At 54.0% G+C, this 25,816-nt stretch overlaps 1 protein-coding gene and 1 long non-coding RNA gene across 5 annotated transcripts in view; both read right to left on the bottom strand.

The window, feature by feature from the left end:
* LOC123289681 (uncharacterized) overlaps nucleotides 1–25,816 on the bottom strand; it is a 345,699-nt gene that overhangs the window by 36,177 nt on the left and 283,706 nt on the right. Inside the window, exon 1 of one of the 4 annotated variants that reach the window (XR_011506668.1) lies at nucleotides 17,066–17,362. The exons of the other annotated variants lie outside the window; for them this stretch is intronic. This is a non-coding gene — a long non-coding RNA (uncharacterized lncRNA). Of the gene's footprint in view, nucleotides 1–17,065; nucleotides 17,363–25,816 lie in introns of those variants that run through there. 4 annotated transcript variants of the gene reach the window in all.
* SOX1 (SRY-box transcription factor 1) lies at nucleotides 2,984–7,029 on the bottom strand. The gene has a single exon (XM_044779687.2). It carries the CDS (start codon nucleotides 7,012–7,014, stop codon nucleotides 5,035–5,037), a length of 1,980 nt encoding a protein of 659 aa, XP_044635622.2. The 5' UTR covers nucleotides 7,015–7,029; the 3' UTR covers nucleotides 2,984–5,034.

Genomic DNA, 25,816 nt, shown 5'->3' with positions numbered 1-25,816 from the left:
GCACACACCGCCGTCATTCGCGACACCAGCGCCCCCTCCGCGCTGGCCCCTCCAGTGCCGGCTCGGGCCAGGGGTGCAGGATCCCCATCTCCCGCCGCCCTCCACTCGCCCAACCCCGGGGGTGCCGGTCTCCCCATCTCCCGCTGCCCTCAGCCCGCTCTCCAGCCCGGCCCCCTCCCCTCCCCCCTCCTTCCACTTGTTGCTGCCGGGCCCCGAGACGTGCTTGTTCCGCCGGCTGATTGTAAAAGGGTTTGACTTGCAGCTGACCCCGGGTCAGGACTTTCTCTCTACTAATCCTGCTCTCTTTAAACACAAAACCACTCTGCCCTCTTCCCTCGCATCAGTCATCTTAATCCCCCGGCGGCTGACACCCCGCCCGGCCCCAGCCCAGGCTGCACCCGAGTGAGTTGGGGGCGGACGCCCGCGCCGCAGGCTCCAAGACGGCGCCCGGGGACCCCCACGCCTCTCCCGAGCGAGCCCGTGGGGACGCGGCCGAGGGAACGGCGTGGAGGGACAAGATGCTCCCGGGCACCTGCCGACCCGACCCGAGACTCAGAGGGAGCGTCTGGGGCTGCAGCGGGACGGCGTGGGGCCGGGGCGCAGGCCCTGGGGGCAGACAGGACGCGGCGAAGAGACAAAGGGAAGGCCGGAGCGCAGGCGGAGGGGAGGAAAGATGCTGGAGTGAAGGAGGGGAGGAGGAAATGAAGGAAGAGAAGTGAGTGGGTAACAGACGGAAGCGGGTACTGGAAAGGTGGAGAGGAGAAGTGAGCCGGAGGCGCAGCGCGGGCCAGGAAATCGCCCACTGCTCGAGGCTCAACTGCGAACAGAGCAGGAGAAGGGCGACATCGAGAAGCCGGCAGGCCCGGCCGCCCCCGCGCGGAGGGGACTCGGGGCCCGCACCCTAGGCGCGGGACGCCGCCCGCCGCCGCCGCCGCTGGGTTCCCGGGGGCGGGCGGAGCAGGGTCCCGGCGGGCGCGCAGCTGGAGAGGAAGGGCCGGGGGCGGGAAGGAGGAGGGAGCGGGGAGGAGATGGGGGGCGGGGAGGGGTTAGGAGGGAGGGAGGGAGGTAGGAGGGAGCGAGGAGCGAAGGGAGGGATAGGAAGAGCTCCGCGACCCCGCGGGGCCTCGCCCTCGCGCTGGGGGAGGTGGGCTGGGGCGGGGAGCAGAGGGCGAGGGTGAGGGGTCCCTGCGTTCCCTCCTCTCGGGCCCGGCCTCTGCGCGCGCCCACCCGCCGGCCCTCTCTCAGTCCCCTCGCCGCCCCGACCTGGCAGGACTGGGGGACGGGGACCCGGGCCCACCTCCCTGGGCTGCTCACCCCGGGGGGCCCGCGCCCCTCTCACCCCTCCCTTTCACGCCCAGCCTTTCAATCCCGCCAAATAGTCGCGCTGGAAGAAGAGCGGCACCAAGGCCAAGTCTGCTTTTCACTTGAAGTTTCCAAGGAATCAAACCTATTATTATATTCTGCCGCCGACGTTTCTGGAGCCTCTGCCCCGTGGGCCAGGCTGCAGAAGCGGGGGTGGGGCGCGGGGGGTGCGGGAGCCCGGGCCGCCCCGGGGCGCGCCTTCCGGGCCCGCGGCCCAGGATGGGTTTCTCGAATTAACCCGAACTTTCCGGAGACAGAAATCTGCGTTGCCCAGTCTTTGTCCGGAAAATGAAATGCGTGAATATGCCTGTTATTCTTCTCCCACGTGCACGATTTTAATAGACCTATCAGTCACGCCACCCGACACACATCTGCGGATCCAGCGCGCTGTACCGGCTCCTGGTTTTAAAATTAATACATCTCACCTAGCTGCTAGTGGGTTTCTTTGATGGGGGCGGGAGTGATGTCAATGTCTTAACAACAACAACAACAATGAGAAGGGCCTGTGAGTTGGGGGGAAAAAATGGAAGAAAGAAACAAGGGGAAAACCCCTCCAGCAAACCCGCCACCTCCGCTCAGGGACCGGCGCGCGCAGTGGCCGGCTCGCGGCGAACCATCGCAGGCGCCGGGCGCGAAGTTATGCAAACTTTGTACAAGGCCGCCGAGTCCTGTCCGCTTCTCCACCCGGTTTTCACACAAAATTGGTATAAGCGATAGAAATACCACCGTGTGGTTTGGGAAGTGAATGAAGCCATCGTGTAATAATCATCATGTCCTATTTCATTTCGTGACTTCGACGAGGAGAACCTTGGCGAGGACCGGGGTCGCAGTGGAGCGAGACGTCCCCGGGGCCTCGCGGAATGTTTTCTCCACGAGTTCAAATTGCAGAAACGCTGCTGGGGTGACAGGACCTCCGTCCTGAGAGAGGAATCCCAGCTAATCTCCACTCCTCTCATCCCGGGCCGTTTTTAAATGGAGTCATTAAAGAATTTATATCTGCTTTTCTCCGTGTGCTTCTAATCAACAAAACAAATTCGCTGAATTTCAGGAATCCCTATTTTAAGATCTTCCTGGGTTTTTAAAAAAGTGGCTTGGGGCACCCGGCGTTGACTATCTCAGCTGTTTCTGAGGCACACACGGAAAAGCGCGGAACTGTAAGCCCACCTTCCAGGAAATGACCGCACAGCTCTGCCCGCGGCCCCCATACTGAAAACTTCCATAGTCTGGAACATTTCCAGTATGACCCACATTCCCAATGCTGGGGATGAGCTAAGACAATAGTTTAGCACGGATACAAACTACCCAGCCCCACACGTGTGTGCGCCCAGCCGCACACCTGTCTGCACTTTAGTAGGTGCAGGGGGACGCTAAGATTGGGAATTAGCAAAGAACCAGAGTCCATTTAACTCTGTATTTCAGAGCAAATGTGGCCTGGCCCATAAGCTGAGTGGTGAGTTAACACAGCATCACAGAATTTCCCAAAGCGGCTCCCAGAGGGGCCTGTGTGTGGCCTTTATTCCCAGACTATCTCATGACGCTGTTCTGCTCAGCAATCCACATATATCCAAACACTTTTAGGAACCGCTGTTTCACAAAGGATCAGATTCCTAAAGAAAAAAAAAGAGAGAGAGAGAGAGAGAAAGAAAAGAAAAAAAAAGGAACGAAAAAAGAGGGGGACTTTGTTATCTTGTTAGAAAGAAGCAGGCGACATTGTTCTGGAAATTTTTTCAATCACTTTAAGGAATGAGTGCTTTAAGCAAAACTATCAAAAAAATTACACATGTCAATCCTCAGGTTAGCATTTTACTTAAAGCTATTCTCGAATGCAGGCTGAGTTTGGTTCTCATTAACCCACTAGCTAGCATAGACCCATTTTTGGATGGACAGTCTTCACTCATTGCAGGACAAAAAAAAAAAGATGTTGAGAAAATGAGGGGTTGATGAAATCAACATTTTGATCTGGCCTAAAGGATTTTCTTTTCAAAAATATAATTTCAGCTTTATGTTGTGACTAATTTCAAAACGTATTTGCTACAGCATAACTTTTAAATGCAATATTTAATGCTGTCAGATTACTTGAAGACAAAGTTTTACAGAAAACTTTAAATTCCAGAAAAAAACTGCAATGTACCGATAAACACCTAGAAAAAATATAATTAAAAATTTAAAGCATCAAACAACCTCAGATCTCGTCAGGAATAATAAACACCTCATTTTGCATTCACATCGGTTAGCAACTTGCAACCCAGTCCAGACGGGGGATGGGGGGGGGGGGGGTGGTCGATTTTGCGTGTGTGTGAAAATCCAACAAAATCACTTTGCCCTTTCCCAAGGAGAAATAAGCCAGAGGGAGGGGCTGAGGATGGATGGAGGGGGCTGGGTTGCAGTAATTTTTGGTTCGAGAGATCGCGTTTCCTTGAGCCAAATTCAGATATTCCACCTGCAATCTTGTTAATTGCAGGGCCCTGCCCCCGCCGTGGTCTTTGTCATTCATCCGTGGCCTGGTCCCGCCATTGGGGTCTTCTCGCCTCCTTCCTGCTCCAGACCCAACTGCGGCGCAGACCCCGGGCCAGGTGGAGGAGCAAAGCCGGCCAGAGCCGGGCCGCAGTTAGACACAACACACCGAAGGCCAAAACTATAAAATGATCTTCCTGTAATTATTTCTCGTTCCATATTACCACTGTAAACTCTACAGAACAATCTACCAATTTTAATTTCATTTCCTTCCACTGACTGAAGCTCGGTGAAAATCGTGTCCTCTCCTCTGTGGGTCCCTCGCTGTTAGTTCAGGCTGACATTCTCTTTCTCCTTCGTCAGATTTACTAATTTATTTTGAGAATATAAAACATGCACATAAAATTAATGTTTCAAATTTCTGGGGAAAAAACCGGGCTTTAAAAAAATTTATTGACTCAAAACTCGATGCATTTTTAAGGGCAGATTTTTTTTTTTTTCGTTTTTAGAAGAAAGGCTTTTTAGGAAACTATGTACATCATCTGCGTCCCCCTCCCCACGCCGCAACGCCTAAAATAGAAACTTCACAATGCGTTTACAAGAAATAATACAAAACCAAAAAATGGAAATAACCAGATACAGAAAGTTTTACAAAACGCAGAATATGACGCTGCCATGTGAAAGGAGTGGGGGAATCTCTTTGTATAAATTAACAAACCAACCCGAAAAAGCGGTAACTACAAAAAAACTTGTGTCTGGATCTGCCTTACTACATCGATAACAGATGAGAACAGCCCCGGCGCTGGGTCCCGGGCAGCCCGATGCCGTGAGGAAGCGATGCGGGGTGAGGGTGAGGGTGAGCGCGCCGGCCGGGTAGAAAAGTTGGAGTCGCCTCTCGCTTGCCGTGGTCTTTGTGTCCCCTCGGGCGAGCAGAAGGTTCTCTGCCTCGTCCGTGGATGATAAATACTGTACAAAAAGTCTCAAGAAAACACCCAAGTTCAGGCTAAAACGCACGACTGTGTCCGCGCCCAGCGGTCCCCAGGAGCTCCCGGAAAGTTGGCGGGGCGTGTGTCGCCTGGTGCTCGTCGCGGGTGTCTTCCTTTTTACAAGAACGCGGAAACGTCTGTACAAAAGCAAGGCCGCGCCGGGCCGGGCCCGAGCGGGCCGCGCGCTCCTCGTCGCGCGTCGCCGGCGCGGGCCGCCGTGTCCCCCGCATCCCTAGATGTGCGTCAGGGGCACCGTGCCGTTCACGCCCGCGCCCGCGCCCTGGTAGTGCTGCGGCAGCGAGTGCAGCCGGCTCTGCGCCGCGGCCGCCGCCGCCGCCGCCGGGTCGCCGCCCTCGCCGGCCGGCAAGTACATGCTGATCATCTCGCGCAGGTCCCCGGGGCACGGCGCGCGCGAGTGCGCGGGGGCCGGCGGGCTGCCGCTCGGCTCCGACTTGACGAGCGAGCCGAGCGCGCCCAGGGCGCCCGACGACGCGGCCGCCGCCGCCGCCGCCGCCGCCACGGCCGAGTTCTGGTGCGCGCCGCCCGCAGCGGCGGCGGCGGCGGCCGCGGCGCCGTAGGGGAGGCCGCCGTAGCCCGAGGGCGAGGCGCTCATGTAGCCCTGCGAGTTGGAGATGGGGCTGTACTGCAGCGCGCCCATGTCGTAGCGGTGCATGGGCTGCGGGTTGTGCGGGTGCGCGTGCGGGTGGTGCGGGTGCGGGTGCGCCGGGTGCGCGTGCGGATGCGCGCCGCCAGCGCCCGGGTGCTGCCCGTAGGCCAGCTGCGCCTCCTGCATCATGGCCGCGGCCGCCGCCGCCGCCGCCACCGAGCCGGGGTAGGCGCCGTTGGCCCAGCCGTTGACGTGCGCGTAGCCGCCGCCCGCCGCGCCGCCCGGGCTCTCCAGGCGCTGGCCCACGGCCGCCGCGCCCACGCCCACACCCACGCCCATGGCCACGGCCGCGCCGCCGCCGCCCGCGCCGGCCGCCAGCAGCCCGCCGGCCAGCGAGTACTTGTCCTTCTTGAGCAGCGTCTTGGTTTTGCGGCGCGGGCGGTACTTGTAATCCGGGTGCTCCTTCATGTGCAGCGCGCGCAGCCGCTTGGCCTCGTCGATGAACGGCCGCTTCTCGGCCTCGGACATGACCTTCCACTCGGCGCCCAGGCGCTTGCTGATCTCGGAGTTGTGCATCTTGGGGTTCTCCTGGGCCATCTTGCGCCGCTGCCCGCGGGACCACACCATGAAGGCGTTCATGGGCCGCTTGACCCGGTCCTGGTTGGCCTTGGCGCCGCCGCCCCCGCCGCCGCCGCCGCCCCCGCCACCCCCGCCGCCGCCCGTCCCGGCTGGGCCCGACAGGTTCGTGGGGGCCTGGGCGCCGCCAGGCGAATGCAGGTCGGTCTCCATCATCATGCTGTACATCGGGGCGGCTCGCGGGTTCACGGGCACGGCGCGGACAGAGCCTGGAGCATAGACGGCCGGGGGCGGAGGGGTGGAGAGGGGCTCAAACAGAGCGAGGCGTGGAGGGGAGGAGGTCCTAGCAGAGAGAAGAGTTGGGGGTGGGGTGGAGGCAACAACAACAAAAAAGAGGCAAAAACACACGCACTCAGCGCAGGTCCGGCTCACAGGTGGAAAGTTTCTCCTCGTGCACAAACCACTTGCCAAAGAGAGCGATGCCCGGGGTCGCCGTCGTTGCCGAGCGGTGCAAACAGGTGCAGTCGTGGCCAAGTTGCAGCTCCACTTTTCGGAATGCGAGCGGTGCGCGGGGCCCGGCCCGGGGCTCGCCGCCGCCGCCTCCTCGCTGGCCGCCGCCGCGCGCTGCCTCCTTCCTCCTGCACTCGGTTCTCGGCGGCCTCCAACTCCGGGGCTGCAACTTCTAGCAGGGCGGCGCGCCGCGTGCGCTGGGCATGTGCCGGTCCCAGGTGCCCGGGGGGAGCGAGGCGCCGGGGCGGGGGGGGGGGGGGCGGAGGGGGGACGATTACGGTGCAGCTGGGGAGGGGGGCCGGGGCAGCAGAGGGAGCGCAGGCGCGCGGAGAGGGCCAGAGAGCGGGGACGCCGAGCCCGGGACGGGCTGCCCGCTGCCTGCCCGAGGCTGTGCGCTGGGAGCGGAGGCGCACGCGGGGCCGGCGGCGCGCGGGGCCCAGCAGCCATACGCCGGGCCCGGGCTGCCATTAAATGAGCGCGCCGCGGCCAATGGGAGCTGGCGGCGGCGGTGATTTGCATGGCGCGCTGGCGAGTGACGTGGGGAGGGAGTAGATACACTGGGCGCGGGCGGCGGAGCGGGGAGGAGGGGAGGCAGGAGGGGGGAGCAGGGGCAGGAAGGAGGGGGGAAAGGAGGCCCGGGAGGGGGTCACAGCCACGCTGCTTCCTGAGCGCGCGCGGCGGCGGCGAACCCCGAGCTCACCTTCCTCGCCTCTCCCCGCCCGCGCGCTCCGAACGATTAACGATTGGGTTTAAAAGCGAAGACGAAGAAAGGATCATTAAGGGCGGGGGGTAAGGGGGTAGGGCAGGGAATACAGCCCTGAGGCTTGTTTTAATGAGCGCAATGGAGACCCAGCTCCTCCTCAGGCCCCCGCCAGCCAACTCTGCGCCTGCTGGGAAGGGAAAAGTTGGGGACCGAGGCGGGAACGTCGCCCTCCGCTCGGCCCGAGTGCTCGAAAGGAGGGGCGCGCCCCCGGGAGCAGGGGGGACCGTCCGAGGTCCACAATTCGAAAGCTCCCCCTTGGTTTCTCAGCGATGCTCGGCAGCTCGGCCCCCCTCGCCCTCCCATGGATGGCTGCTTCACCGCCGCGTGTGTGAAGGTCTCCAGTGCCCCCTCTCGCAGGCAAGGCCTTCACAGTGCAGGCCCCAGCAGTTCCCGGAACTGGGGAGCATTTGTGTCGGGCTTGGCTCCATAGCTTCTTTTAGCATCAGCCCTGAACTTTATTTTTTCTTTTTTGGAGGGGGGTCTTTGAATGAGCCTGGGATTATATTCATGTACTCCTCTCAATTTGGCTTCTTCCTCTTAAAAAGGAATTTCTAGGAAGGTCGAAAACAACAAGATCTATCTGGAATCTAGTTACTCAACAACAGTTGAAAAGTTTGTTGAAATCGCAAAAGAATGATCTAGCCCACGCTCTTCTGGGGGAATCTTCCACAAGCTGTTTGCCTAAGAACCGCGAGAACCGCGTGAGCGGAGCGGGGCCCACCTGACACCGAATGGGAAAAGTGGGGCCTGGGGACTAAGCGACGCACGCCGTTTTCCTGCATGATGCAAACGAAGGGCCTGGCTCCTGGAATGATTAAGACACCCGCCTGTGGTTGTAATTCTTAAACCTCAAAGTGCCTTCGATTTGGGACGTACAAAAGAGATTTCCAAACCCAATTGAAACGCCATTGCGCTCATGCTACCGTTTCCATCCGAATGATAAAGTGGCCTAAAGACTTCTTGAAGAAAATCCGTTGAGCCCAAACATCCCTTCTGCGTCTTCGTGGAGTAAGGGGAGCGTCTCTGTGCGCACCGGAGAGGGCGGTGCTTAGGAGGTGGCTGGTGGGTAAAATGCAGCCAACCCAACGCGGCATGACTGACCATCTTGAAATAGAAATAAATATATAATGATGATCATCATCATAAGAGTAGTAATGAGGACGTTTAAATATGTTGGGCAGTAAATACAGGACGCCTCTTCTTTTTTCCCTCTGTTTTTTTAAAAAAAATTCTGAGGTTGTGAATTTCCTGATCCTGTTGCTTGTCCAAGGTATAGCGATAATGCTTTCTTTCCTCTCAGTTACTATTACTGTAGCTTTTTTGTTTTTATTGCAGGGTTGCCACAGTAAGCCATGCAACAGCAAATTGGTCTCTGCAGATTAAACTGCTTTCATTTCAGGCCATTCAGCATTAAATAGTGAACTCATCAAATAATATATAATTATATTAGAAAGGAAACGTCATTTCATATTTATTTTTCACGGAAAATCTAGGTTATAAACTTGGTTTTCAACTACCTTCTTATTTCACCAATCGAGTTTGTTAAATCTTTTGATTTGTTTCATGCACTACTTCCAAATATCAGTTACATTGTGAATGAACAAAAAAAGAACAAGAATATTGTTTAAGAATGCTATAGACCCGTTTTTCCTTGGATAATTTAGGAGGCGATGGGTGAGCACTAAGATCAGTGTGTTATGGAAAGTCAGCAAGCCTGAAATAAAGGAAATGGTTTACAAATTATAAACTATATTATCCACTTAGCAATTGAAAGAGTCCTTTCCTCTGCTTTTCAATTTAGATTTTAAACTAAATAGCCTAAGACCCCCTGAAAATGCTTTGTATGAATCAGGCTTGGCACATTATTTTCCATATCAATGGAGCAATTTATTTCATAAACACCCTGCACTCCAGTGTGCATTGCAGGAATGCTTTATGCTTTTGGGAACTTGGATGGCTGACTTTGAAATGGTCTAGTTTCTACCATAGTCCTGAAAATTGTTTCCAACTACGACGTTACCCTTGTTTTCCGGAGCATCTAAATGGGAGGTAAATGGTTTAGCCTTGTGTGGGATCATGCTCATGCTTAGTGTTCAGGTTGCTCTCCATGAGCCCTTTTTGAGTGAGGGGATGTTCCCTGGGCCCAAGCGGGTGCACACACTATGGGTGCCCACGTGCATAAGTATTAAACCAGAGCTGCAGGTGTAACTTGTTGCCAAGCGATAGATGATTGGCAGCAGCAGCCTGTGCCAATTAGGCAGTGGCAGGGCGCTGCGTGCCAGACCTCTCGGTGCCTTCCATCCTGGCATGAAGACTGAGGAGCGTCACAGTCACTCCTGCTGGCATTGGCTTCTGGGAACCTCAGTTTCTTGCTCCTTCTGACCCCTCTCCCCAGGGACTCTTTAAAAAGAGAGAAAACAGTCCAAAAACAGTTTGAGAAACGCCTCCTCTCCCCAATTCTATGTTTCTCTCTCCTGCCCCCCACCAGATTGTCAGGGACCTCCTTCAAGCTGAGGACTTTGTTAAAGGCCAAGCACTGGAGGATTTGAAGACAGACTACGCTATTTCCAAGTAACGTCAGAGCCCAGACCCCAGCGAAGTGTTAATTCACTGTTGATTGACCAAATTTTCTCTCTTGGCAACTCAGAAACTTCTTTGTTGTAAATGCCAAAGAGAAGATCAACTTAGAAATGTGGATAAGGGAAGATCATTTCTGTTCCTTTATTTAACTTTGGGCATGATCCTCGAAGAAAATTCAAATCCAAGCCATCATTAGAAGAAATTACATACACATATGTATACACACATGTGCACACACAATATATGCATATATATGTGTAAACACAATATGTGCACATACATGCATGTGTATATTCATGCATATCCACAGAATATATACATATATGCATATGTATACATGTGCATACTGAGAATACATGCATGCATGAGAGTATATCTGTACACAGAATATGTGCATATGTATACATTTATAAACAGAATAAATGCATATATATGTATGTGACATATTTAGGCAATTATACAAAAGCCCTTGAGTTTCGAATAAATTGAGTTCTGGACTTTAATACCGTTAGCTGAAGCTGCATGTATGGAGTAACTAAAACTTTTGGCTTTTGCTCTTCCCCCCCCCTCCCCCCATGGTCACGCTCAGGAGAGATGTGGGAAGCAGAGAGGGTCACTGTGGCTAGAATCCCCTGCCTCTAGCCATCTTTCAGTGGAAGCCAGCTCTCAAGCACCTGGAGGTGACTTTCTGTCCCAGCGCCAGTCTCAAGCTCCAAGCACGCGGGGAGCTGGGCAGCTTAGAAGTTCTGGGGGGCAAAGGTCACCGTAGGGAAGCCAAGAAGACTCAAACTCCTCCTGTCTTGCTCAGCCTTGGCACAGATCGCCTGTCCTGGTGACACCTTCCCGGGTCCAGACCTAGGGCGCTGCCCTCCCACAGTTTTTCCAGCAGCTTCCGAGGCCACTTGAGGACCCAGGCCACGTGGAGGCGCCTCTGTGGACCTCCCAGGGTGCAGCCTTCCAGCCTCTGGTGTCGCTCCAAAGGGCCGAGACCAGAGTTCAAGGGAGGCAAACCACGAGGGAGTCGGCAGTTCCTAGGCAGGACTTCTGGGAGAGCAAAGAGTGATCTGAGAAGAAGATGCAGAGCGAGAAAGAGGCGGCAGTGCGGCAAAGAAAGCGCGGGAGAGAGAAAAAGAAAGAGGAAGCCATTTCAATTGGAAGAGGCCTTCGAGGTCATCTCGGCCAACAGGAGGCGCAGGCCGAGAAGAGGCGGGAGGAGCGCGCGCGTGGGAGGGGGCCGCTGCGCCGGCGAGGGCGGGGGACGCTGGAAGGGGGCCATCGCAGGGACGCGCGGCGGCGAAGCCCGGGTCCCCGCCCTGCCCGGAGCCGCCGGACGCGCGGGGGGAGCCGGCCCGGCCCGTGGCCTCGGCCCGGGCCCGCGCGCCTCTGGCCTGACCGCGCCGCCGCGGGCCGCGATCGCCGTCTGCTGGCCGCCGCCGCCCTCGCGGAGCTCCGGGCTTGAGGCCTCGCGCTCCGCCGCCGCGCCCCCTCCAGCTCCTACAGCCAGACGCCCCGTCCCAGCGCTCGGCGTGCGCGGTCCGGGGTTTGCGCGCCAAGGCGCGCGGGTTTCGGGCTTGGGGGTAGTAGAGGGCGCTTGTCTCTCTCGGGTCCCCGGGCGCTCTCGGTTCCCCCTCTGCGTCTTGACACGGCTAACTTGGCCAGGCTGTTCCCAAACAAAGCCGAAGGAGCCAAAGTAGCACAAAAGTTTTTTTGTGGGTTTGTTTCAAAGGAAGATAAAGTAGTCCTGGAAAAGGGGGAAGAGAGAAAGGAGAAGGAAAGGGGAATCTCCGTCGGGGAGGGAACTTGGAGCGACGTCTGCGCCTTACGGATAGCCGCAGAACAGGAGAGCTTTGTAGCCGCTCTGAGCGTGCGTGTCTGGCGTCCTCGCCTTCGCGCGGGTTTGGAGGGCTGGTGCAGGCGCGTCTGCAGGAAAAGGGAAATAAAGCCCTTCCTCTCGAAAGCAAGCAAGGCTTTCTTTCCAGCGATCAGTGTGGAGATCCGTAAATTCACAATGCGGAGCAGACACCCCGTGTGTGCGTGCGCGTGTTGTTCTGCGCCTCGCAGCTCTCTGAGTGAAAGCATTTGGAGAATCTCTGGGAGCTTTCGAGTAGGGGCTCACCCTGTGAGCAGTACTCACACATATAATTCAAATTTCACAGCTGACCTGCTCTGAAAACCTCAATCAGCTTCTAATTGAAGGGAAAACAAAATATTGCTTCCCTACAGCAGAGCTAACGATTTAATCATTATATCAGACATTATAGCTTTTAATTAGGCTAATGCTGATACTGTATGGAAAGAGATAATTCAACACAGTTCTTGATGAATTCTGTAATTGGGTTAACGGCGGAGCCGTTGGGGGAGAGACGTCAATATTCAAGCTGCGTCTGTAGCCACCAGGTTTATGAATGAAAGAGAGAAGACAGAGAGGAAAACACTGGGACCCGAGGGGAGCATCGCGCCCTCGCCCCGGCGGATCTCCGGGCGCTCTGCAGGGAGGGCGGCGGGGCGGGAGCGAAGCCGGGCGGCGCGGGCGCGGGTGCCGGTGGCCCAGGCCTTGCCGCCCGCGCTGGCTCCCTCTGCCGCCCCACCTGCCTGGCCCTTCTTTCGCTGGAAATTTTCCGAGGAGCATCTCAGCCAGGCCTGCCTACCTGCCCCGTACACCTAGGTGCTGGGGTCTCCTCCAAACCAATTGGGCCGGAGGGCTGGGCGAGCGCAGCTTTAGCGCCTACTTCTGAGTGGCCTTTAAGGACACGAGCTCTGCCCGGGCTCCCATCCTTCGCCCGGCCTGGCCCGGGTGCCAGCAGGGAGGGCACTGCGCCCCCCGGCCGAGGGCAGACCTCGCGCATCCGTGGCGCTGAGGGCGCGGTGGGCGCGCAGAGAGCGAGGCGCCTGTGGGCCGGGCAGGCTGACGGCATTCTCGTGTCCACACCGATTGTTCAGGCCTCGGTGGGAAAGTGGCTCGAGTGGGGACTCCGGCCAGTGCCCAATGGCCTGGCCCGGTTGGCCTTGGCTAAGCTGCTGCCCGAGCCGCGGCGTCAGACCCAGAGTGGCGAGTACACCCCGCGGGCCGCGTGCCTTCCTCGACCAGTCACTAAAAGTCCTGCGAAAGAGCGGGAAGGGAGAAGCCTGCGGAGTGCGAATTGGGCAGGGGGGCGTCGGGGACCCCCTCCTCCCGCTCCCCATCCCGCCTTTGCAATTACAGCCGGCCCGTGCTTGGGAGGTGTGGGGGTCACCGGGGAGTCCCGCTTGGGCGTCAAGTCTGTCCAGCCTCCTCTCCCCGGGATGAGTGTCCGGAGCCGAAGCAGAGATGCAAGAGGTCCTGGCTCTTTTCCTCCCAGATTGCTGGGACCCGCCGAAGTTGTGCTCAAGCTGGTGCATCGGCAGAGCCGAGACGCTTCCGGAGCCGCGGATTTTGAGGAGAAAATGCTGGCCTCTAAGAGTTGGATGAGCTCTCTAGAAAGCCTGAGCCGGGCCTCTGCGGTTTTAATCTCAACGGTTTCAGAGGATGATTTTTATGTACTTTTTATACTTCTGCAACCCCCCCTAAATTGTTTCATACTCCTTGGCTTAACTCCCTAAGCGCAATATTCTCCTTCAAGATAAATACAGTGTATTGTGATTCATCCTTGTCTTATTTTGTCAGTAATTACCACAAAATTAAATGGGTCACTGCAAAAGTTTCATTTACACAAACCCCCATAATTAACAGTTTGAATACACCTTTTTACATTGTACAAAAGTTGTAATTTTCTAACGCCTGTAGTTTTTTTTTATTGATAAAGAATGCTTGTGTTAGATGCAATGATAAGAATACACAGCCCCTCCTCTGAATGGGAGGTGTGTTTGGTTTCTGTCTAAGATGGCATAAAGACTCAGCAAAGACCAGACTTTCCTGAATGGGGGCAGCTTCCTAACTATTTGAATTAGAATTTGCAGAACATACAGGTCTGAGAATATGGGTTGTCTGATTAATCTAACTTCTAAAGCCAAAATCCTTGGGAGAAACTGAACCAGCGCCTGCAGTGAAACAGACAAGCCTGGCAGGCCCATCCCTGAGTTCCGGGAGAAGGTGGATTTGACACAGGAGGCCCACCAACGCTTATGCTGAAGGGATCAAATAGTGCTTCAGGCCCGTGCAGGGTCCCCATCAAGTCCAGGGAGCCCATGACCAGGGGTGTGTGCAGGAAAGAGCTGCAGTTCTGAGAAATTGTGGCCCTTTCTCATGTTCTCTGTCATTAGTCCCCAGGAGAAAAGGCATTACTCACAAGAGGAGACAAGTCATAAGGAATTTCTATATGAAAAGGAATAAAGTGAAATCAGAGATGCTTTTTCTTACAGGCCATCCCTGTTATTGCAAATTAGATTAGCTACGCAGGCTTCAATATAAACATGACAAGAGGCCACACGAGTGAAAGGACCAGCCACTGCAATCTCTCCTCTCATCAGAGCATCTCCCATAAATTACATCTTGTTCTTTAAGACACTTTCCAATGAGATTAAAACATCACTTTGACACAACTCAGGCCCTTCCAGCTGCACATGCTGCTTACTTCAGAAGACAGCAAACAAGGAAGTGGGCCTCTGAAACCTTCAGGTCGTGGGATGGGGCTGGAAAGCCAGCACTGCTGCCCTGCGCTGAGCTGAGGGAGGGCCCTGGGCTCCATTTTAATGCCATTTGTCCTACCTCAGAGGCAGAAGCCAGCTGTCTCGCTGGGGAAATGCTATTTCCCTGCGGTGGGGTGGGGGCCGGGTGCTACCTGGGCACACAGGCCTTTTGGAGAGGACACTTGGATTATTCACCCATGGATATTTGGGGTGGTAGATTTTGGACTTGGACGGGAGGAATGGAGAATGATCTGCAGCCCACCCCAAGGGTCCCCAGTGGACCTCCCCCCCCCCCCACAACAGGGCACTGACCATCCTGGGGGGTGACCCACCATTAAAAAGAGATGGAAGGAGGTCTGGCTGATCAGAGAGAGAGAAAGCCCTGACCTAGACAGCCTTTGGACCCTAGAGCTTAACTTAGGCAGTGAGGAAAAATCAGTGAACGTCCGAGAATTTTCTCTCTGGCTGCTGGGCCCCATCTCTCCCTTCATGGACTGACTTCTCAGGGCTGGCACCCATGGCTCTGGGGAGCGGCCCCCAAAGGACAAAGGACTCCCGTCAGGCAGCAGGGGAGGGGTATTTGGAGTCCAGAGTAGGAACTCTATGCATTTTCTCCATGCTTCAGCTGTCTAAACCATGTGTTCACCTCTCAAAACACACAGGCGCATTTGCTCCCGGAGGAGAGGCTGGTTACCATCCGCCTTTCGGGGTGGTTGTATCTTGCGCCACCGCGCAGGTAGGCCGCCACCTGGAGGACAGCCCCGCGGCGGGCCCGGGGGTCCCCTCCGACCGTGGCCCGGGAGACAGGGTGCAGCAAGGCTAGCTGCCCGCAGTCCCCAAAGCTACCTTGGAGGGACGCCCCCTCCTTTCGATCCCAATCCCGCCCCTGCTCCCAGATGCTGCCTCCCACGCCTGCCCGGCTCGGCCTTTTTGCTCCAACCTCCCTGGTGATAGCGAGGACCCGAACGGGAGGCCACCTGGAGGTTTTCAGTCGTCTTCAGGGAGCACGGGTGGCGTTCCCTGGCGCGCAGATGTTCAGGCCGAGGCACCCGACCTGTCGCCCATCTGGGACAGACGCTACTGGGGGAGGAAACCTGGGATCACCGACGGGAGGCGGGCTGAGGGCAGAATTCCTCTCCGCGTGGATCCTGGCCCTCACCGCTGGTGGGCAGCCATGGTTGAGCGCGTGGGAGGACACTGACTGGCGCGGGGTGCTGGCCCCTCTGCCTCAGGCGTCACGACCCGCCAGGCCAGAACTGGGGAAGGAGTCTGGGGGAACAAGGTCGGGGTCCTGGTGGGGAACAGAGCAGGACCCTTCACTCCCCAACTCCAGCGCCAGGGAAAGCTCCGGTCCTGGCCGCCTGGGGAGCCCTGCTGCGGTGGCCACGGCTTCTGGGGGTCCTCTGCGCCAAGTGGGGTGCCATCAGTGTAGACCCTGCGCCCCGCCCTTCACAAAGGAGCTTCCAGAACCCGGGCCCCACCGCGATCGGGGGAAATCAATGCGGAAAAGCGGGCTTTTAATGGGTTAATTGACTGGCGGCCGCTATCGTGTTCAAACACCTGTTTCTCGAAAGGCGAGGCAGCCAGCCGGTTCCGTTCTCGGTCGCTGGCTGCCGCCCCGCCTGGCCCGTCCCTGCAGTGCCAGCCACCTCCGAAAATCCATCTCACCTTTGAAACTTCGCGACCTTTTCTCTTCGGGCGGCTCAAACCCGCGCGAGAGGGAGCAGGGACTGCGCGCGCGGAATGGTACTGTGGTGCCGAGCCGGTGCCATTTCGCAGGAGGAGGGAGGACGCGCAGAAGGGGGACTGGGTGCCCGTGAGGGGGTCACCCCCATCTCGGCAGCCCAGTCAGCAGGCGGGGCTTTGGGGCACCCCGGACCCCACCTTGAGATGTGCGCCTCGCGGCCGGGTTCCCGGCCAGGCGGCGAGTCCAGAGGCGCTCGCTGCGAGTCAAAGGCTCGCTGCTCATTGATTTTTTTTTTTTTTTTTTTTTTGGTAGCGGTATTAACACAGTCAAGACCGTCGGTCAATCACAGTTAAATTGATTCTTTGCCCCAAACACCTCTCACTAAATGGCACACGCTCGACATGTTAATTTTTAAAACGTAATTTCAACCCACGAATTTAGTTCTCCGCGCTGCCGGGTGCGCACGGCCGACAGCAGAAGCCGCGCGGCCCGCGGGCAGGGGCGCGCAGCCCGGAGCCTGGGCCTCGGCGGGGTGGGGGGCGCGCCGGCTGGAGGAAAAGGGGAGCTGCCGCGGACGCAAACCTCTCCCCCAAATCGACGGGCTCGACCTCCCTCCCCCTCCCCTAAAAGGGCGACCCAGAGAGGAACAGTCTTGGTCCATTGGGCGGCGGCCAATCCAAAAAGCCGGGGAGGAGGGGAGGAGGGAACCTACAGACAAGAAAATGACAAATGGACCCCCGCACGCGAGTCCGCCCGCGGCGGTCAGCACGGCTACCCACCTGTTCTCTACCGCGGACGAAAGCTGCGGGGACACCCCACACTCCTTTGCGGAAAGTCGCCGTAGAGACACCGCGCCCCCTCCCAGCGCCTTTCCCGCCCCCTTCCCCAGCTCCGGGTGGGCTGAAGCCCCCCGCGCAAGTTCTAGACTCACTTACGGTTAGTTCCTCCTCCAGCGGCAGCGGGTCCGGCACAGCCGCGCCCCCAGCGCTCTGCCCGCGGGCACCTCCCCAGCTCCGCGGGCTCCTCGGGGCCGGGTGGCTCGTCCGCTCCGAACGCCGAGCGCGCCGCTGCCCTGGGACCCCGGGCGGCCGGCTCCCGGCGGCGCCTGCACCGCAGCCCCGGGCGCCGGCGCCACGCGCACGCACACTCACACGCGCAGTCACACGCGCACCCCCGCTCGCACACTCGCTGCACACGCACACGCGCTCCTCTCTCTCCGCTCGCGCACACCCTCCCAGACACACACGCTGCAGGCGAGAGAGACAAGAAAATGAAATTTATTATTGATAGAAAAGACTTTAAAGACAATTTCAAGTTATTGTTTCTCTCTGGAAAAAGGGGGATCCCTCCACATAATGAAACGCCTTTTGTGTGGCGCCGAACAATAGCAAACAAGTATTCTAATAAATAGCCACTTTTTTGTTCCTACTCGACAGTGAATAGAATTGAGCAGTTGGTTCGCGAGCAGCTGCGACGCCGTTCTGAGCGGGGAGGTGGAGCCGCGTCGGCCGCCTGCCCGCGCCGCGCCCGGTCCGCTCTCCTCTCCCCACCGGACGCAGGCCGCGCGCTCCCCCTCTTCCCGGCCCCGTCCCCCGTCCCCCGTCCCCCCACCCCCTCGCAGCCCGGCCTGGCCTGGCAGATTCGGGCCCAATGAACGCCGGCGACCGGAAAATTGCCCCTGTTCCTGCGCCTCCGTCCGAGTGGCTCGGAAGTCTTTCCCCCACGCCCCATAAAATAGTTGTCACTCCTGTCATCGCACAGGCTACCGATTTTCGTCTCCAACTGCTCGAGTCCCTTCCCAGCTTCTCGGCGGGAGGATGTCAGCCCCCCACCCGCAGTCCAGAGTCACCTCGGTCGTTTCCCAGGGTTGTCAGCGCCGCCCCCTCCTCTCGGGACGGAGCTGCAGCTTTGTTCTCCCGCCCAGGGGACACTTGGGCCTGTTTTTTTTATTACTATTATTTTTGCTCTGCTACACGCTTTTACCCCCACCCCCCACCCCCGCCCTGTGCCTTCACGAGTAATGGCAGCTGCTGAACGAAGCACAGCGTCTAACGATTAGTGTTGTGGACACAAAACTCTCCAGGTAGACAGTCCCCTGGGCCAGGCGGCCTCGTTCCCGGCGCGCACGGCTGGGGGGAGTCCGGCGGCGGGGAGGCGCGGCGACCCCGCCTCGGGGCGCAGACCCTCGCTACGCCCTGACTCCCTCTGCAGGCGAGTCGGAGCCGCCCTCCCCGCCGCCCCCGCCGCCCACGCCGCCCACCCGGGCAGAGCAGGAGGAAGTCTGAAGCTGCGCCCGGGCCGGAGCCGCGTCTCTCTCGCTTCTCTTCTCTTCTCTCTGGCTCTCTTGAATTGTGTGAAGATGTCAGCGCCTCCGGACTTAAAACTAGCCCCTCCGATCCTCTCCGGACGTGTGTCAAAAGCAAACTAACTGCCTCGACGAAACTGATGGCCCCACGTTTTGCCCAAAGGGCTTACTCCCCCTTCACACGAGAAGGAAAGATATTTATCAACATTTGAAAAATAAAGATGTACAAGTCCAGCACATTGGAGCACCTTGAGGGCCTGTCAGCCCCCTCAGGGTTCCGGGGGGAGGGTGCGCACTAGTCTATATATCTTGGACAAACGTATGATAATTTTTTTCATTGCTCGCAGCTGCGGTTTTCAGGAGACCCTTGTCTGTCTGGCTCTAATTGTGGAGACAAAAAATCCACATGACTTTTACTCAATGGACCTTAATCCAGAGAAACACTGTGTCATTTGCAAATTATTTCTTAATCGGACTAAGCTATTTGGAAGTGCAGAGAGAGGAGTTAGTGATATTTTGGAAATTGCCAACGAGCTCAGATGTTAACTAGGATGCTCTTCCTAGGAGCTCGCTTCCCCCAAAGGCACATTGGTGTAACTGTCAAACGCAAAATAAAGCAGGTGCGTTTCTTTACTTGGAGATTAATTTCTTTCTGAAATCTACTTTTGAGAAACTGTATTCCCTTGGAGTTTAAGGTAATTTAGTTCTGTCATCCGAGATGTCGCTAACAACAGGAAGAGAGAGTTTGGTCCTTGACATTTTTTAAAAACCGGGTTTGCTTGGGAATCTCGGTGGGAAACAGCGAGGCGCATTGGAATTGGACCCATTCCAGCAGACACCCTGAAAGCTTTTTCCTTTTGTATGGAAAATGGAAACATTTTGGAATTCAGATTTAAAACTTTGACTTATATTTTACATGTTAAATCACTGAAAGATTGGGTACAACACTGCATAAAGCTTCAAAACCTGCAAATATTTGAATGGTTTTTGTAAGCGGAGCAGCTGCCAGTCAGCTGGCTTTGACAGGCTGCCACAATTTTGTCACTCAATAGTGGGTGTTAGGCTAAGTGCAAAACACTCTGGCAAACAGATGTCAAACCCGTATCTCATATCAATGGGGTTGTGAAGTGGAGTTTTAACCCACATCTAGGTCTGGCGCATGGGAGCCCATGTGTACAAGGGTGTAGGGCGCAGGGAAGGCAAGCGCTGCAAAAGTCGTGGCGGGGTCCCAGGCACCGGCGACGCGACCCTGGAATTCTGTGGGACCCAGGGTGAGCCTCTCTGGAGCCCAGGCAGAGGAGGAGGGTGGCGAATGCCCTGGGGCACGGCCTGGGGGAAGGTCAGATGTAAGCGCCTCCACCCCATCCCCGACCTCCTCCATCCTACCCGCTTCCCTCCCCTGGATGGTGGCCTCTTTGCAGATCCTGGCGCGCAGGGGTGGACAGTGTAAGCGGCCCCGCGCCTCCTTCCTCCGGCTTCGCTTGGGCGCTGCCCCAGGCGCCCAGACCTCTGTCTAGCGAACTCCTTTCCCATGGCCTCAGTAGTGAGACTGGGGGCGGCGACCGAAGAAAAGACCGGCGGGCGGCACGGCCAAGGTCAGCGGCCTCAAATGTCAGCGGCCGCCCCAGGCCAGAGAGGCCCAGAGCCCTGAGCAGAGCGCAGCGGACACCAGCCGCTTTATTCCCAGCGCCCCACATTGGGCGTCTGGGTCGGAATCGGTTCCTCATTGTCAGTCGCAGGCCTCGCCGCAGCGAGGAGGGGAGGGCCGAGGTGCAGAGCATCTTCTTTGTTCAGGCGCCCCAGAGGCGGGCCTGGGACGCCCAGCTCTGGTCCCAGCAGGCTCTCCTCCCCGGAAGGCCTGAACTGTTGCACTGTCCCTTTAGTCCAAAAGGACCCGGGCTCCTGGGGTGGCGGCGCAAAGAAACGCGCCCCTCTTCTTTGTGCGGCTTGGGGAGCCATTTGTACTTCTGGACCCCGCGCACTGCTAAGACCTGGGCGTGGTTGCTGGGCGCGGCGTCCTTCAGTGCCGCTCTCTCGGCAAATCAGTGTAAGAATATTCACGTTTCCTCACTCAGAGCGCTAGTCGTCCTGGAATCGTCCTCCCACTCTTCACCTCTTGATGGTTAAGAGGTGCCTAACTTGTGTACAGAAGGCGAATGTTTACGAGATCCCCTCCATCACCTCGTGTTACAAGGGAATGCCTATGTCACAACAGATTACCGTCAGGTTTTTACAACATGGATCGCATCTGACTTACTGCTTCACCCACATTCCTCCTTTCTTTGTATAACCATCCTGCCAACTCTTCATTTTTAGAACTTAATCTTGAAGCTGGAAGGTCAAAATAGAAAATTTTGATTATAGTGAAAAATGTGATGAAAGGCAAATGTGTCAGTATAAAGCTTAAAAAAAAAAATCTCAGGGCTTTCCTTTGAGGAAAGCAAGTTACCTCACTCTGCTTTGCATATTCCCTCATGAGAAGCATTCAAAAAATGACCAAGAATCTTTGCGCTACTATCTACTTTATTATAAATAGAGATCAAAACACTAATTTTAATTGCTTTCCTGTAAGATCAGCCTGAGAGTCATTCTCATTTTCCATGAGTGCACACAGCTAATATGTGCTTGAAATAAGACCCTGACTTGTTTCTCGTATTCTCATTGATGGAATGGGGTCAAAACATAATTTAATGCCTCTCCCCCTCCAAAATAAAACCCTTAAAATACACAGAATAAACATTCTACTTGCATGGAATTTTAGGGTAACTGAAGCTTCTCTGTGTCCAATGATTATATTTTAATGGAAAACCAGGTGTCTTAACCTTTTAAAAGCAGTTTTCACAGGACCATAGAATTAATTCTAAATGTGCAAAAGTGAAAATGCTCCCATTTCACTTTCTTACTAAAGTTTGCTATTTCACATATGAAAGCATCTGACCTACCTAGGGAAATAGTTGTAAGAATGAATACTTCACATTAGAATCACCTGAAGCCATTTAGAACATTCCAGTGTCCACCACAGATCAGCTGACTCAAACTCTTGAAAATCTTATCAGCATTTCAAAAAGGGCCCAAAGTGATTCTGATTGTAATCCAGAGTTGGGAATCCCTGGTTTAATCTAGTATTTCTAAGAAATTACTTGAATATCCTGAAGAAACCTCATTGTCTTGCAATTATAATAAATTGTTTTCCAATTTTGTGGAAGAATTGTAATGTAAAAACATTTACTCCGGCCCATGTGGACATGGCTGCATAGAGTCCAACACGCTGACATGGAATGTGTATAATGTTTTTATATGATGTGCCATGATTGAGCATCTCACAATTATTCCACGGAACCCTGGTTGGTCTTCTGAAGTGTGCTAGCTTTCTGGAAAGGTGAGGGTGGTGGGGGTGGTTAAAAGTGGACAGGTGTCACCTCCAGCAGGCAGCCCGACCTCGGCATGCAACACACCTGACTCTGAGCCGTGAGGTAGGTCTGGGCAGGAAGCAGGTCCTTATTAAGTAGACTTATTAAGATATACGGGGCTTATGTCTTTTGAGGGTAGGGCAAGTTCCACTTGCTAAATGTAACAGATATGCAATAAGTGTGTGGTGAAGAACCACATAGTTTTGGTGTAAACTGTGTGGTTTAGCCTGTATCCATCAGAAGGAGTTCAGATCAGAGAATGTTCGATGAGGGTCAGAACACTGGGAGGGGACTTGAAAGACAAAGATGATTCAGGCTGAAGGAGCGAGAAAGGAGAGCTTCATTCAGAGGGTGACACCATCATTGCAGGTGAGGTTCCAGGAGAAGAGACAACTTTCTAAAATCATAGTTTGCAGTGGTTTCGACATGGTTAGAATTCACTCCCTCAAAAAATTCTTTAAGTTCTACCTACCCATTCTTTATTAAAGATAATAACTTCACTCTCATGGTAATATTCTTCTATGCTGTTTCTCCAGGATTTAAATTGAACCAATGGATGAATCCACAAAAGAAGAGATTTTGCTGATTTATTGAATTTCTGTATTCATGTTTAACTGGAATAAGCGTCCTCTGTCCCTTTCTCTCCCAATAGTCCCCCTCGGAGTGAACCAGGTGCAAAGAGAACTGAATCCATAAGTTGCTGAACAGGAAGACAACTGGGTTTCCAGAATATTCTCAAATCAGAGCTGAAAAGGCCCAGTGTTTCATTTTCCGCCACCCCTTTAATATAGATGCATAGCTGCAATTATTGGAAGACCTTGCCAAAGAGGAGGGGATTAAATATTATCAGTGGAGAAGAACTTGAATCCTTGTTGAGAAGAAGAGGAAGAGTGTGCTGATATTTATGTACACACCCACATAAACACTTGTATGTGTGAGGAAAGACTTTTCTCTCTTTGAGGATGCAAGTATGCAGGCACGAATAAAGGGCCTTCTCAGTCATTAATTAATCCAAAATTAAAACAGATTTCCTTTGAAAAGTTAAAATAACTAAGATTTTTTGATATTTACGGTCCATGCCTGCTTCCCAGGTGCTGTGCACATGAGTAATCTAGACAAGCTGTTCAGCCTTTGTGCAGCAGTGTTTGGAAGCTAGGGCACAGCTCTGTGGGCGGCAGGGACCTGGAAGAGTGGTGGGTACACAGTGGCAGTCCAAATGTTTATTTATAAGTGAAGAGATTATGATACGGGCTTTAGTGAAAGCCCGCCCACCTGGGAGCCAGATTCTGTTCAGCTGTTGTATGCTGTGCGACCTTGAGCAAGTTACTCGACTTCTCCGATCTTGCTCCCTAATCTGTAGAATGGAGATATTAACTCCTGCATTATCGGATTACTGTGACAGCTAAATGACATAATCAGTGTAAAAGTACCTGAGACCCAATGCTCAAAAAAGGCACCTTATTATTCAAAGTCCTCTCGTTTAGTCTTCCTGGCAGACCTGCTCACGTTGACCGCCCTGGCAGAGTGGAGCAGGGGATAGAGTGAGGTCAAGTCAAGCCACATCTTATTGCTCCGGGAAAAATCCACCAGTCTGACCAACGCAGCAGGCTCAAGGACAGGAACCCCGGGCTCCGTGGACCTTGACATCTCAGAGTGTTCATCCAGCCTGGGATGCGCTCTCCTTTCTCGAAAGGTCTTCAACTCCTGCAGTCTATACGAACAACTCAGTGCTGTGTCGCATGCTGTCTTGTAATCAAATTGTCTCTTTTTGGGAAACAGTGTCCAAATCTTGGACTTATTATCTCCCCTGGTAAAGGCCAACTTATTGACTTGAATTAAAACTCCATTGGAGTCCACAGGGCCACCTCATATTTCCTAAACAATAGGATTTGGGGCTCTTACTCCTTCTTTGTTTGAGGAGTTTTTGTTATTTCAGAACTTTGTTCATTCATTTCACAGATAGTGCCTGACCTCCCACATGCGCCAGGCGCCACAGTGACCCTGCGGATGTGCCGTGAACCAGGGCAGTCCTGGTCTTCGTGCCCATGGAGAGTGCAGTCCCCCTGTGGAGGGCAGGCCTGCCGACGGGTCTGGGGAGACTGGCTATTCCTCTGGACGTCTCTTCCCGGTCTTTCGCTCATGCTTTCCACTTTCGTCCCGTGTACACCTCTTAAAGCTTTTCTGGCTTTTGTTTTAGTTTCTGCTTCTGGTGGTGTGGACCTTTCAGGTCTGTGATCACATGGTGAAAGTGGTGATTCCGTGGGAGAAAAGGTGATGGGATTTCTCTCTGGTTTTGACTCTACATGATGCCAACGCCTCTGAACAGCTGTCTGAATTTCAGTGAAATTGCCACTTCTGAGCCTGACGCAGGCAAACGCCTGTCTATGACGCGGGGCAATTACTTCACCTCTCTGGGACCTCAATTTTGTAAGCTTAAGAGGAAGGCAGCAGGCCTCAGTAGTGCCTAGATCTCTTTCTAGAACGAATGCTTTCTGATTCTAGAATAGAATAATGGAGTATTTTGTCATGGTTTAAACCTGTAGGGTTTAATTTCTTGATCTTGGAAGTGGGTACAAAAATGTACCAGCCTCACAGGACCATTAGTGTTTAAAGAGGAATTCAAAGGCTTATAAAGCTGTCAACTGCTTATTATTACCGAGATTTCCCACTCCCCCCCGCGGCACTGGGGCAGACGGTGGGCGACGAGGAGGGAAGCAGCGATGGCCTCTTGGGAGAAGGGCTTCCTGCTACTTGAATTTTGCAGCCCTGCCTGGCAGAGTACTGAGTATTAGGAACTCAAAGAGTGATTTCATAAAGAAAAAAAGTGTAGTTTATACCAAAATGGAATAAACCCCCTTTTGAGCAACAACAATCTGCATAAATGCTTTAAGAAAGCCTATAATTATGATAAAAATGTTGCTCAAAGTTAAAATTATGAAGCAATCAAGATTTATAAACAGTCTCTCATCGACTTTTAATCATTCTTTCTTTTTTATATACAAACTGTACACAATATATGGTTGCAATATATCATACTATACATTTTATTTTCAGTAATTTAGCTGAGCAAAATATATGTGAGGTGACATTGAGAAAGTAGGTTGTACATGCACATGATTATGGGCATAGAGCTGCCTACAGTGCATGCACACACACACTGAGACAGTTACGCATCTTTTTGGTACTATCTTACACAGAAGAGATGCTTGCTTTTACTATATCAGAATATATTTAAAATTTTAATTAACATAGCTCCTTTTGCAATAGTTTGAAAAAGCATGACATGCATATGAATATTAATTCTTTCTTGCCAAAAAGAAACAATTTTAATCACTGGATGACTGAGGCCAAAATTGACCAATATTTTTCTATATTGGGCAAAAATTGCCTAATTTGAGTGGATGGAAATAGCAAGCAATTTGGTGAGCATGTGAAGGGCTGACCTAAATTATCAGTTTGTAGATACTGTGTTTGAAACTTTCTCCTCAAGGATTTAAAAATGTTTAAGCTCGGATTGAAGAGTGAAACATAAGGATAACCTTGAGAGCAATAGGCATTTATTAATTAGCATCTTCATGTCAAGGATAGAGAGAAGATTCTGGGGCTATTTCCAGTAATTGTAGAAGTGATTTTCCTGTTGGCCATCCTTGTCTCCTTCGACTTTTCTGATTTGTTAATATCAACTTCATCTTTGTCTTAACACTTCACCTCTGGAGTCCTAGCCTGATCCATTTAATTTGAGTTTGTCACTCAGGTGGTTCTTGAGACATCCGACTAAACCTGTTAGAATGCAAAGAACCAACCCACAAAATTTAAAAGGATTTTAAGGCAGGATTTCATCATCTGAATGTTCTAAAAGGAAGGGTTAACTATTGAAACTTTATCATCTCAATAAACACTGACAACAGCACAGCATAGCACACTGATTCTCCTGAAATAAACATCGTCAGCTGATCTCCATGTTATCCAAA

The sequence above is a fragment of the Equus asinus genome, chromosome 11 (genome assembly GCF_041296235.1).
Source record: "Equus asinus isolate D_3611 breed Donkey chromosome 11, EquAss-T2T_v2, whole genome shotgun sequence".
NCBI lineage: Eukaryota > Metazoa > Chordata > Mammalia > Perissodactyla > Equidae > Equus > Equus asinus.
This window is presented reverse-complemented; position numbering and strand designations above follow the sequence as displayed.